Source organism: Chrysochloris asiatica, unplaced genomic scaffold (assembly GCF_000296735.1).
Source record: "Chrysochloris asiatica unplaced genomic scaffold, ChrAsi1.0 scaffold00268, whole genome shotgun sequence".
Lineage (NCBI taxonomy): Eukaryota > Metazoa > Chordata > Mammalia > Afrosoricida > Chrysochloridae > Chrysochloris > Chrysochloris asiatica.
The window spans coordinates 688,657-702,041 of NW_006408786.1; the positions used below are offsets into that span (position 1 = coordinate 688,657).

Below are 13,385 nucleotides of genomic sequence, written 5' to 3' on the forward strand. Positions count from 1 at the left end.
GAGGAGTGTGGTGCTTGTCAGTACAACACTCGGACGGGAGGCTATTTTAATAAACTGTTGCAGTTTCTTCGTGAGCTGAGCCGCATCACATTGGCATCCTCATCACTACTAATGGGGTGTGCATGGCTGGGTGTGGGCTGCGGAAGCAGTTGAGCATGGAGGGGGTGTGATGGGAGAGGTCAGAGATGCTGGGGGCTTGCAGCTAGGCTGAACCGAACGGCCGCCAGCACTCTGGGCGGCGGACCTCTGCCCTGGAAGCTCAGGCTGGCATTTACACTTTCCTCTCTCTTTCTTCCTCTCTCTTTCTATTCATAGCACCGCAGGCTTGTGTGTATGGGGAGGAAAACTTCCACTCGCCTCTGTTTGCTCCATAAATAAAAAAGAAACAGAACCAGCAAAAGAGAGAGTGTGCGGGCCGTAGAGAAAGAGACTAAAACCCAAACACAGAAAGGCAGAGCAGCTGCTCTCTCCAGGGCCTTCTGGGGCTCCCGCCGCCCCGGACCCAGTCTTCTATTTATTTATTTATTTTTCTAGTTTAAAAAAAAAAAAAAAAAAATCCGCGTCTTCCTTAATCCCACCCCCACCCCCCAAATTTGCTGGTGGCTGCTGCCAAATGGGCCAGAGGAGGGAGCCTGGAATGGAAAATTCATAACTGCTGGACTTTGCTTGTTCATTAGACGTGAACTTGTCGATTGGGCAAATTGTTTTTGGTCTCCAACCGCCGGGGGGCTCTCCCTACCCTCCCCAGCTCGCCCGGGTCCCTCCTCCCCTCGGATGCAGCTATTGGCTGCTTGTGGACGTCTCTTTGCCAAATAGGTGGATCCTTCTCCCTCTCTCTCCACCCCCCCCCCTTTTTTTTTTTTTTTTACTGGCTTTGGCACAAGCAAATGGATGGGGATTGAGCATGAAAGGGGGAGAGCGAGGGAGTTTGAGAGAGAGAAAAGAAGAAGAAGAAAAAAAAAAAAAACAGCCCAGCACACATATATACACACATACACACACATGCACACGCGCACACACGCCCCATCCACGTCCTCCCTTTCGCTCTCCCTCGCTCTCTTCCTCCCTCCCTCCCTCGGTCTCTCTCTCTTTTGCACGCGTCTGCCAGCGACGGTCTGCAGCCGGTCAGAACTCGTCCTCTTCCCCGGGAATCTGCAAGCTCCCCCTTTTCCTCCCAACAGGCGGAGGGAGGCAGCTCGAAGTTTACACCCCTGTGCCGCTGCCAAAGCCGAAAGCCTTTTTCTTCCGCTGCCGCTTTTTCCCTCCTGGTTTTTGTTTTTGTTTTGCACGGGGGTGGGGTAGGGAGTGTTTTTTGGAGGTGGTGGTGGTGGTGGTGGTGGTGGTGGTGGTGGTGGGGTGTGATGATGGGAGGCTTGGTTTTGATTTTTTAAATTTTGCATATTTCTCTCTCGCTCCTTTTTAAACTGGGAGAGGATGCACAGGGGAAGAAATTGAAAAAAAAATTTTTTTTTGTTGTTGTTGTTGGCTTTTGTTTACCTGGTGTGTGTGGCAACCGGCTTGCGTCCTTTCTCAGCTGGCTATCCCTGACCTGTCTTTCTCTTGCTCCTTTTATACATAAAAATATATATATTAATTTCTCCCTTCTGTGCAATGGAGCGTGGGGGGGAGAAGAGGGGGAAGGGTTTGAGAATCCACCCAAGCCCAGCCCCTATTCCCCAGAACACCAATAATAACCCCCTTTAAAACATTTACCTTCCTCCCTGCTCCTCCTCCTCCCCTCCCCCCACCCGCCCCCAACTCACAACTCTGTTGAGCCCAGAATCTCAGACTCAGGCGTTGGGCTTTGCCGGGTGCTTCAGATCAATGGTAATTATTTTATTTTTTCCAGTTTTATTTTTTGTAAGCAGAAATCAATGGTTATTTAAACTTCAAACAAGCAAAACCAGCAAAAAACTGAATAAATAAACTGAGAGCCCAGCCCTCTGTCACCTGACTGAATCGGAAAGAGGGTGGAGGGGTCAGTGAGTGGGAAGCTGGGGAAGGGGCCGTCAGACGACCCCGCAAAGCTTTTCACTCTTAATGTGGCCAAGACAACCACCTTATTTGTACTAACAAGAAGTGTTTTGTTCATTATTACTGTGATTAACATTAATATGCGTGTCGATAACAATGCTGAAATCACATATTTAGGATTTAGATCTGACTAAAAAATTCTGGGGTGGATGTTCCAATTGGATTAGGAGAGAAGAAGATGGGTGTGTGTGTGTGTGTGTGAGAGAGAGAGAGAGAGAGAGAGAGAGAGAGTGAGGGGGGAGCCAAATACGTTTCATCGCTGGCTCATGGATGTCAATTTCTGGTTTTGGGGGGTGGCTAAAAATCGACCGGTGTTGGGACTCCAGGCGGCTCTGCGCACCTCTGTGTGCGTCCACGGGGGTCTGTGCGGGGCAGACAAGCACCGGGGCGAACTGACACGAGTTCAAGGCTGCAATAGAACATGGAGATGTCATGGGCGAGGAGACAGAGCCTGGCGGGGATACCAGCAGCGTGTGTGTGTGGACAGCAGTGTTGTCTGTGCGCGCGCGTGTGTGTGAGTGAGAGAGAGAGAGAGCGAGCGAGAATAGGTGTGTGTATAGACTCTGGGTGCCTCTGTTTCGCGTCTGAGGCTGGGATGGGAGCAAGTGGCTGGTTCCGCCTGTTGTGGTTGCAAACCACACTTTTGTAGAACAATTGGAAGAGGAAATTGGGGGGGTGGGAGGGAGGAGGAGGAGAAGGCAAATTTTCCTTGGGCCTCCCTTTTTAACCTTTCTTTTCTCCTTCTCTGTCCCCCTCGTCCCGTCTTCCCTTCCCCTCCTCCTTTCCTCCCTGCCCCGCATGCTCCCGGCTTGCCGCCTGCAGGATGAGTTCCACCCGTTCATCGAGGCGCTGCTGCCTCACGTCCGAGCCTTCTCCTACACCTGGTTCAACCTGCAGGCGCGGAAGCGCAAGTACTTCAAGAAGCACGAGAAGCGGATGTCTAAGGATGAGGAGCGGGCGGTGAAGGATGAGCTGCTGGGCGAGAAGCCTGAGATCAAGCAGAAGTGGGCATCCCGGCTGCTGGCCAAACTGCGCAAGGACATCCGGCCTGAGTTCCGCGAGGACTTCGTGCTGACCATCACGGGCAAGAAGCCCCCCTGCTGCGTGCTTTCCAACCCCGACCAGAAGGGCAAGATCCGCAGGATTGACTGCCTGCGCCAGGCAGACAAGGTGTGGCGGCTGGACCTGGTCATGGTGATTTTGTTTAAGGGGATCCCCCTGGAAAGTACTGATGGGGAGCGGCTCTACAAGTCGCCCCAGTGCTCGAACCCCGGCCTGTGTGTCCAGCCGCACCACATTGGAGTCACAATCAAAGAACTGGATCTTTACCTGGCTTACTTTGTCCACACTCCGGGTAGGTTCCTCTCCATGTTTTTTTGTTTTTTTTTTCCATTTCATTTTACTAGCTGGCATTAGTTTCTTGTTATTGCGCTTCTCATTTTCAACCGATACCCCACATCGGGCCTAACTGGGGTGCCCATTAAATGGGGCCTACTGCAGGATGATGTTCCCTTTTCTCCTTCTCTCTCTTTTCTCTATTCTTTATTCATCCTTGCTCTGTTTGCTGGATTACCGATTTTAGACGTCTCTAGCTCGGATCCAGAAGACACTGCAGGTCTTAGGACCAGAGCCAGGGTGCCCCAGAATTATCCAGAATGGCAAGAGTCTGAGATGAGCAGGCGCAACAAAAATCAGTCTTTGCTCATATTCAAAATGAATCTGACAAAAAAAATCTTTGAGAGGCAGGGGCTGGATTTCCTGGGGCTGCACTGTTAAGTCCTGGTGAAAAGCTGTTTTTTGGCACAAGCAGGGTGGGCCTAGTTTGCAATTTGGCAGAGTAAGGGGAGAATAAGTCCCATGGATTTGAGATGGAATTAATCAAAAAGAGGAGAGAAAGCAGCGGTGGGCTGGTTCTGGGGCCCAGTGCCCAGACAGGAGGCACAGTGGTGTGAACACGAGTAGAATGAAGAGATGAGGGACTGTTTGGGTTGAGATTTGGCTGTTGAAGAGAATGAAAGTAATTTGATTTTCAGAGAGAGAGAGTGACAAAAAGCAAACACCCGGTTCCATGAGCTCTTCCTCTACCTGGTTCAACTGAAGTTGGGGAGAACAGAGGCTGGTGGGCAGGGCTGCTTCTGTAGGTGGCCCACAAGTCATGGTCACACAGCGTAGTTTTCTGTACAAGAGAAAGAGAGCTGGAGAAGAAACACACCAGACAAAACTACTCTGCAAAATCGCCTTGTATTTGTGTGTGTGTGTGTGTGTTCCAAATGATTCTTCCAAGTTCTCTTTGCTTTGCCGGTTTTAACCCTGCAGTTAGGGCTGGGGTGAATCATTTCTCTTCCTCTGTTCCCCTCCCTTTTATTTTTATTTTTTTTACTTCTTCACCCTTTCCCTTTTTATAATTTCTTTCCACTTTTGTTTTCTTACAAATTGAAACAGAGATGGCTGGTTAATTTTTAGCCTCCACTCAGCTACGCCCAATTTACTGCCGCCTTTGAAACCTAACCGGCGGCGCACTCTGTGATTAAGCAAGGCAGACGTGTGTTTACATTATGCCCAACCAACTTGTAATGAGAGGGCTACCAAACCTATTGCTCTGTGTGTATTTTGTTTTGTTTTGTTTTTTTGCTTTTTTTTGTTTTTGTTTTTACTTTCCACCCTTTCAGTCCCATCCCGCCTCCTTCCCCCCATCTCCCTTCTTTCTCTCTTTCTGTGAATGTGAGAGAACGCGGGTTTAACTTCATCTTCTGCAACCGTTCTTTCCCACGAGGGTGGAGAGTGTGTGTCTTCCTTCCCAGTTCATTCACAAAAAGAAAAAGATGCAAAAAAACCGGCTTCAGTCATTCCCTGGTCAGGGTGGGAAGTTGGGAGAAGTGATAATGACTGAACCTAGAAATAAAAGTTGGGGTGCCTTTCCACATCCAGTCAGGACTGTATTCACAACAGGGATGAGAATGGAGAGTCAGTGGGCTGGGAGAACTCTGAGGAGAAGGGGGTACTTGTAGTTTCTCTCTTTACTTGATATCTCTCATTCTGGGGGGAATTTAGTAGCTGACTGGAGATAGTGCACAAGAGGACTTCCTCTGTGATTCTTTCTAGGCCTGAAGGACCCTCACAGAAGGGCCAATTGTCAACTTCCTCTCCCTACCTACCCCCACCCCCTGCCATCTCCCCAGCTTGAATTCCTTTTCTTTTGGAAACAGCAGATTTTGAAAAAAAGTTATCCCTCATTTGCTGTTGATATAGCAAAACAAAGCAAGGTAGGATATGCCTGATGGTGTTTAAAGTGGCCTAGGGGCAGCTTGGAAGCTCAGGCTGGCCAGCAAGGCCATCCGATAAGAACCTGTGAAAGGGGAGTCTGCACCTTCCCGTTTAAGAACTAGAGACTGAAAACTAGAGTCTCGAAAGTGATAATCAATACTCATCTTCCTTCTAAGCTGGCTTCCTCCTATCCCACTTCCTAGCTGGATCTGTGGAGTGGAGGAAGTTATCTCGCTGACCTCTTGTAGTGTAGGCCAAATTCTTGACTTCTGCCAGCGCAGGATGAAGTGCACATGACGAAAGAGATGCTCCTGGACTGACCAGGCAGGTGGACTATCTTGCACCCTGCATTTCACCTCAGCTTTGAGATAATTTACTCAGGAAGGTGAATGAATTCTTGCCCCATCGAATATAGCCAATACCGCCTCTGGTAGGGCTGAGGCCTTGTGTTCTAGGACAAAAGTAGACTAGAGAACTGAGGACATTTTTGCTATAATCCAGCTTCCTAGACACCAGATGGAGTCCTAGTGTGGCGCTGTAGGATAAGCACTGGTCAGTGGTTCAAACCCACCAGCCACTCCCCCAAAACCCTATGCAGGGTCGTTATGAGTCAGAACCAATTCAATAGCACTTAACGATAACAGCAGACACTAGATAGTTTCACTGAAAGTAGGGTTTTTCTTGCTAGTCTTCCTTTTATTTGAGTGAGGTATGGAAGGGGCCACCAGTGGACCTGAATTGTTCTTGCTCTGGGGAGGAGGACAGGTAGGTTCCAGAGCATGGAGTATGCATGAATACCTTCCAGGGCGGGCGCAGTTTGCTAGAAAATGTCTTCTCTCCCCTGGTGCAGCCACCAAACACTAGTCGTCTGATGGCATGGCCTTTCCTTGGGACTGTGCCTACCCTGTGTGCTCTGCAGGGCCACTGTCTCTTCCTCCCAGTGTAAATAAACCTGACATGTACTGGGCTGGGAGGTGCTCAAAGAGAACTGTTCTGGACTCTGAAAAAAAAGTGTTTTTTCCTCCCTTAAAACTGGGCTGAGAACAGAAGCTGGACTGAGCAGGTGGTGATGGGTTTGGATGAATAGGTCATGATGGTAAATGAGGGGAAGGGTGTGGCTTCTCTCTAGATACCCTTGTCATGCCTCAAGAGGTGGGTATGATTGAGAGGGAATGAAGGGAGTTTGTGATATGGGCAGCTCCACTCCCCAAAGAGAGAGTCTAAAGGGCCTCCCAGAGTACACTGGGGCTGCTGTGAGTGTCTGCCATCTTCCTGTTGGGAAGGAGTCTGGCGGAGCTTGGGTCTGTCTATGGGAAAGAGCGTTCAAGACAGGGTGGTCTCAAGGAGCACTAGAATGAGGAAGAAGATGGATATTCTCTGGTGATGTCTTTCTATTTCAAGGGAGGGTCTCAGAGTAGGACAGCGGGGGAGTGTGGGGCCAGGCTTGGAGAGACCTCCATTGTGTGAGGAAGACTGGTCTCACTTGTACAAGTGTTGAGACTATCTCCAAAGTTTCTACAGGTGCTCTGGAGGTGACCTTGCATCTTCAGACCTGACCAAAGATGGAAGCTAGGAAAGAAAGAAAAAAAAAAAAAATTCTGAAGGTAATATAATACCTCGCTGAATGGAACTGGTCATTTTTCCTGATTACTCCTGCTGATTGGCCCATTCTGGAGGCCCGTGAGGTCTCCGTGTTAGGCGATGGCTTTCTCTTTCTTTAATTTAAGCTTTTAAAAAATCATTATTTTTATGGAGAATTTCCTACACACATACTATTCTCTCTACTTTTGTACAGTGAGCCTCCATGTAGCCATCACCAGTGTCAACAATTAATCGATTTATAGTCTTAGTCCATCTATACCCGCCCTCCTCCCATCCCTGCCAGGGATTTGGAAAACAAAAATCCAGGCCTTGTAGCTTTTCACCTGTAAATATTTTTGTGTGCATTCTCATGCTGTAAAACCCCAACATTTCTTCCATATCATCAGTTATCTAGTTAATGTTTATATTTCCCTAACTACCTCCTGAGTTCTTTATTTTAATAGACTGTCTCAATTGAGATGAAATAAAGTCCATACATTGCAGTGGATTAATAATAATGCTCAACTCACAGACTCTCTAGGTGGTTGTCTTCCTCTTCCTCCTCTGATTTCCTCATTTCTGGCATTATTTTTGTTCAAGTGGACAGGATGTCAGTGCTGTAGACCCCATTTGGACTCTGCAGGCTGCCCTCTTGCTGGATTCTTTACTGTGTTGCTCTGAGGAGACCCAGCTGTCTTCCTGACTTCCAGGTTTTGGAATGGATGGTTTGAATAGCACCTGAAGATTTGTCTAAGTGAATTTTTTCAAGTGTGGGATATTATACTTTTTAGGTTTTGTTCTCTGTTTCAGGGGATAAGACTTTGAGTGAATTTTGATTTTTCTGATCCGAGGGAGGGTCTCTGTATCTTTCCTAGGTGGTGAGCATTGTCCCGCTGTGTTAGTCTAGTCAAGACACGTTGATCTTAGCCAAGGCCTCTCCAAGCCTTTGCTTGACGCCGAACCTGGTGGTCCCGGCTGTGAGCAGTGTGGGAGGAGACCAAATCAAGGGGGGCTAAATAACCTTAACATGAACACCTCATCACCTCACCTGCTGCCTCTTTTTCCAAGGCCCAGAAATGCCACTGGCCTTAGTGTTTGAGGCAGCGCCATCTGGTGCCAGGGTTGGCAAAGATGGCATTGCCAAGGAACCAGTTGGTAAAATTAGGAAGATCTATGGATAATTTTTTTTTTAACCCAGTGTAGAGTGTCCTTCAGAACATCCCAGAAGATCTATCACTATTGTTAAAAAATCGGTTTTGGCTGTTGTAGACTTCTTTCCTACATCTAGCTCAAAGGAGAAACCAGCTAATAGGTAAAGATGTCGGTGTTTACAATTTGTGTACTAGGATTGTTGTAATTTTCTGAGCTCAGGTCTCTCTCTAACCTTCACCTGGTGGTCTTGTTTTTGTCTTAAGGCACGATGCAGATTAAAGCTAATTTTCCTGGATACGGCAGCCTCTCAGATACTGAAGGTCCCTTTTGTGTTTCCTTTCCACTCCACAAACTGCAAGTTCATACAGACCCCAGGTGATCACGGTAGCGACATAGTTTGGGGGGGGCCAGTGCAAAATGAAAATGCTAACCCTTTGTTCAAAAGTTATTAGGAATTGCGACATGACTATGTTGTTGTTGTTAAGTCCCATCAAGTTGGTTCCAACCCATAAAGACCCTCTTTAGGGTTACCAAGGAGCAGAACTTAAACCACCAACCTTGTGGTTCAAAGCGTCTTTGCAGTCCAGCGCATTAACCTACATACATACAGTGCCACATGACTGTGTTCTTGTTAAGTGCCATCAAGTCAATTCCGACCCATAGCGACCCTGAATAGGGTTTCCAAGGAATCGCTGGTGAGCTTGAACCACTGACCTTGCAGTTCAAACGACTTTGCAGTCTGTCATATTCGCCCACAGCGCCACACCAGGACTCCACAACATGACTATAGCAGAGGTAGGGGGTTGGTGGTGACATGTCCCTTCTGTGACTGCACAGGCTACATCCCTGTGCCTCCATCGAGCTCACGCCACTTTTGTTCCAGACGGTTCGTCTGTTAATTCGAAGTAAGGTGAAATATGACTAGGGTCGGGATATAGTGTGAAATATGACTAGGGTCAGGCTGGTCTCGGGGTGTGACCCCAAAAAGGAGATCAGAGATGCTCTGACTGATCCCTGGACCCTTGCCCCCACATTGCCCTTGGCCACCTGCTCCTGTTTCTTTGTCCATAGTGCTGCCCACCCAAGCCTGCGGCTCACACTGGGTTCAGGCATAGTGTTACCCCTCTGACTATCTTGGAAGCTGTCATACAGCAAAGAAAGATTGACCCTTGTCCGAATTTGAGCCTACAGAGCATGAGTCCTGAATCATCCAGGGGGGACCGGAAGGGCCTGAGCACGTATCCCAGCGCTCACAGGGTCACCCGCTCTGTTACAAAAGGGTTCAGGTGCAGACTTGCAGAAGGACTGCCTGACGACTCAGTTTACCTTGGGGCACTGGCAAAGTCCGTTTTTTTGATGCCTAAAATACCGGGGCTCCTAGATCTCTCAGAGGAAGACTCTTGCATGTGCTCCATAGGGTTGGAATCAGGCCTTGTGCTGACTTCTTAAGGGCTCCATGCCGAAGGGGAGGGAAGACTTGGCAGAGGCTTTGTGGTCCGGAGCAGCTCAGGGCAGGTGAATGGGGAGATGGGGTTGGCCTCTGTTCCGCTGGTGACCGAGCCTTGGGCACCAGAGAAGGGTGGGTCAGAAGGGATGGCGAGGCAGCGCCAGGCTCTGCCTCTATTCTGGTGCCTACAGCAGCTGGACAGAGGGAACAGCTGAGCGTGACCCTCTCTGCCCAAGGAAGAAGGTGGCTCTCCCTCTCCTCCTGGCTTTCTCTCACTGCCCGTCTGTCCCGCCGTCCCCCCCAGCCCCCCTCTGTCTCAGGACCTGCCACGCTTCAGTTATTTTATCCTTCAGTGTCCGATTCAGAAGTCTTTTCAAAGGCCCCAGCCGTGTCAGCACGGTGCTCGCACAAAAGGCCTCTTTGATTTCTTGTTTGTTTTCATTTGCCAGCGGAGGGGGAGGGGGCAGGAGAGAAAGAGCTTCTGGGTTTTAAAATTTTTATTTGGGTTGCTTCATTCTCCGAGCAGTTGGCTCCCTGGAACTCCTTTTTGAGTTGGGGCCTTAGAGGCGAGCGGTGGCCTTTCTGGGGAGAGAACTAGAGTCCAAGTGGGGGCCCAGGCAGTGAGGGTGCCCCTGAAGTGATAAGTAGAGTTGCGTGGGGTTAAGGATAGAGTAGTTTATTCATCCCACAAACATTTATTCTCCAAGTTTTATGTGTTAGGGAAGGGCTGGGTTGAGACTCTGTGGCTTTGGGGAGAGAGAGGTATGAAGGGCTGGCACCAAATGACATCTCACTGTTAGTCATGTCCCTCACAGAGGCCTCACCACAGCTGTGGCTTTGAGTCCTTGTGAACCTTGGTTTTGCCATTTTCCTTTGATGCCCCAGATTCCATCATTTCCCTCTTGCTTGGTCAGGGAAGGGCGTGGGGGTCCTTTTGGCACACAGACTTCTCTGAAATTCTTCGTGCCTTGACATATAGGTTAAGACTTCCTGCAGTACTTCACGGAATGAAGCAGAGGGACTAAGAGGTCTACCTGGTGGCAAGTGTCTTGTCTGAAATGGCTCTGTCTCCCCAGGCTCACTCTCTCATACTGTGTACCTTGCCTCTTGCTAGTGGCCATTTGGTGGGATGCTGAGATGTGAATTCCCACCTTAAAGAGTCCGAGCCCCACTCCACTGTGGGATTCTAAGGGTGAGTCAGTACTGCTGAGACCCTGGTGAGCAGAGAGAGTTGAAGATGAAAGGAGACCAGGGCCACCCTTGCCATGGTTTGGGAGACACCTAGCCCGCAGCATAAGTGGGCACCCTGACGTACCAGCAAGACTGGGTGCTGCGTGCTGGCTTCCATGGGCCCGATTGTTAGGGTGCAGGAAGACAGCGCCGAGACTGAGGCTTTGGGCAGGTGGTCACGGGCCTCAGCAACAGGGAAGTGTGCCCACTGGGTGAGGGGGGGCCCCCGCAGGGCCTGGTTGGCAGACGGGAGGAGGAGGCTGGGGGGCTGAGAGATAGATAAATATAGCTGATGGCATTTCTGATGATAGGTTTTTCTTGGCACCGAGGGCACCATGGAAAACAGCATGACGAACGCCCGACGCTGCAGGCCGCCGCCGCCGCCATTTTAAGCATGTTTGAGCTGCAGGGTTGTTGGCGTTAGAACAGGGTCCTGGAAGACAGAGGGGGAGACTTGGCTGGACTGGTTGGGACCCTCCTGGATGCTTGCGTTCCTTTGTAGGAATGTTGCGTACTTTGTGTGGAGATCTAATACCTGGGTTTCTGGCACTCGAGAGTGTTTTTAATATTTGGAACTGCTCATAGTGGACCTGACCCCTGAATGATCTATCCATCAGTCCAGCCTCCATGACTTCTTGGTGGGGACGTTCTAGACTTCTTGCGATCCATATCTTAGCAATGACCTAGACAAGAGCATGTGGCCTCAGGGCCAGGATTGCTGTGTGCTGTTCTTTGGGGCACCCACATCCAGGTTGTCACAGAATAAACGCCATGTCTTCTGTTGAGGAGGAGGCACCAACATGGCCCTGGGTCTGCTCCCTGCCCGAGTCCGTGTTCCACTGAACTCCCAGTGTGGCTGAGGTGCCGTGCTGAGTCTCTTCATAGATCAGCCGTGGTGATGGTGGGATGAGTGTGCACACAGGTGACAGGTGTAGGGAGGAACCTTCAAGCTCGATTCACAGGTTACGGGAGGCTTCCTAAAGACAACATGCTGGAACCACATCCTGAAAGATGGTTATGAATTAGCTAAAATTTTTTCTGTGTGTCAGTTGACTGAGTCTTTTCAGCCTACGGTGAGCTGATTTCCCCTCACAATGGCTGGGTGAGGCAGGCAGAGCAGGTGCTGTTAGCCCCATTCAGACAGAAGGGAACTGAAGTCCGACAGTGTTGGAGTTTCAGCCCAAGGGGACCTCCCTCCATGAATCTCACTGGGCTTGCTGGCCTTAGTGAAGCCTCAGCTGAGAATGGTGTGGTCTCTACCACTGTGGCCCAGGGAAAGCCTATAGCCCAGTTTGTAGCTCAGCTCAAGGGCTCCCCCAGCTGCTGAGCATGTGGGCTGGAGATGAGCAGACACCTGGTGCTGTCCTCCACACTGGCCTTTAGCCCCACCAGCAGGCCCAGTCAGACAGGGCACAGCCCCCTGCCTCCAACCTAGAGAAGCAGTCCACTAATGTAGACTGGGTTGGGTCCACCCGTTCCCTGCTCTGGCCAGCTTAGTCCATCTTCTTGGAGTTGTGGGGAAGGGGCCTGACTTGACCTATGCAGATGGTGGTGGTGTTGGTTATGTGCCGTGGAGTTGGTTCCAACTCACAGGGTTTCCAAGGTTGTAAATCTTTACGGGAGCAGAAAGCGTCATCTTTCTCCCGTGGAACAGCTGGTAGTTTCGAACTGCTGACCTTATGGCTCGCAGCCTGATTCATAACCACTATGCTACCAGAGCTCCTTGACCTATGTAGATCGTCTGTAGGAATTCTAGGTGTGGGCCAGGAGGCTCAGCAGAACTAGGATCCCTCATTTTTGTTCCGTCTACCTCTTTTCCTGAGAGTTGGCTTGGAAGCACGGTTTACAATTCAAATGCATGTAATGATCCTAATTAAGCAGGTGATCTCTGGGAAACTTTGCCGTCATCTATTCCTGGCCGTTTCTACTCCCTTCGCACAGACTGTGACCCTCACCGCTTCCTTAAAGTCTGAAACCTTTGGAGCTGTGTACAGAACTTTCTGAACGTGCTGAGAGTGAGGTGTCGGGGAGAGAGACTGACTCCTGGCTCGAGATTTCCCTGTTGCCATGGCTCATAAGACTGGCTGATTCCTTACCATTGATATCAATTCCCTGCAAGTAGTGTTTCCCAACTGCAACATCACGATATTTGGGATTGATCATGCTGGTGGTAGGAGACGGGTTGTGCATTGTTGGGTGTTGGCCTCCACCCACTAAATGCTGGTAGCACCCACTCCCTACGTGTGACAATCAAAAGTGTCTCCAACCATTGCCAAATGTCCATTGGAGGCAAGATTGTTCCCAGTGAGAGCTTGTGGCCTGGAAGGACCAAGGGACCAGAGAATGTCGCCTTCTTCTCTAGCCACCCTCCGCTTGAAGATCACTTTTGCTTTTCTCATGTGGCGACCAAACCTCTGAGCACTGGCTCTTCCCCTGCATGTCCTGTATTTGTGTCCCCTTTCTAAACAGAGCGAGCCCGTGTATCCTCTCTGCTCCCCACAGGGTGATCCCGTGCCTCACTCAGCTCCAGAGAAGCAGCCTACCTTTGTTCCTTCTGCAGGACACCCAAGAAAGCAGCAGCCTGTCACCTGGGCCTTAGCACAACTCTGTTTAAAAGGATGTGTGTGAATTTAAAAAAAAGAAAAAAAAATAACTAGAATAAATGTAAAATATTGGC

General features: G+C 49.8%; 1 protein-coding gene across 3 annotated transcripts in view; it reads left to right on the plus strand.

Annotated features, from left to right (window-relative positions):
• The first annotated feature begins 1,770 nt into the window (after nt 1-1,770).
• The window catches only part of NFIX (nuclear factor I/X (CCAAT-binding transcription factor)), a 66,920-nt gene continuing 55,305 nt past the window's right edge, over nt 1,771-13,385 (plus strand). Inside the window, exons 1-2 of one of the 3 annotated variants that reach the window (XM_006874270.1) lie at nt 1,771-1,827; nt 2,857-3,388. In XM_006874270.1, the coding sequence (XP_006874332.1) occupies nt 1,825-1,827; nt 2,857-3,388 (535 nt within the window). In that variant the 5' untranslated portion in view covers nt 1,771-1,824. Of the gene's footprint in view, nt 1,828-2,416; nt 2,510-2,799; nt 3,389-13,385 lie in introns of those variants that run through there. The other 2 variants (XM_006874268.1, XM_006874269.1) reach the window with 2 other exon arrangements.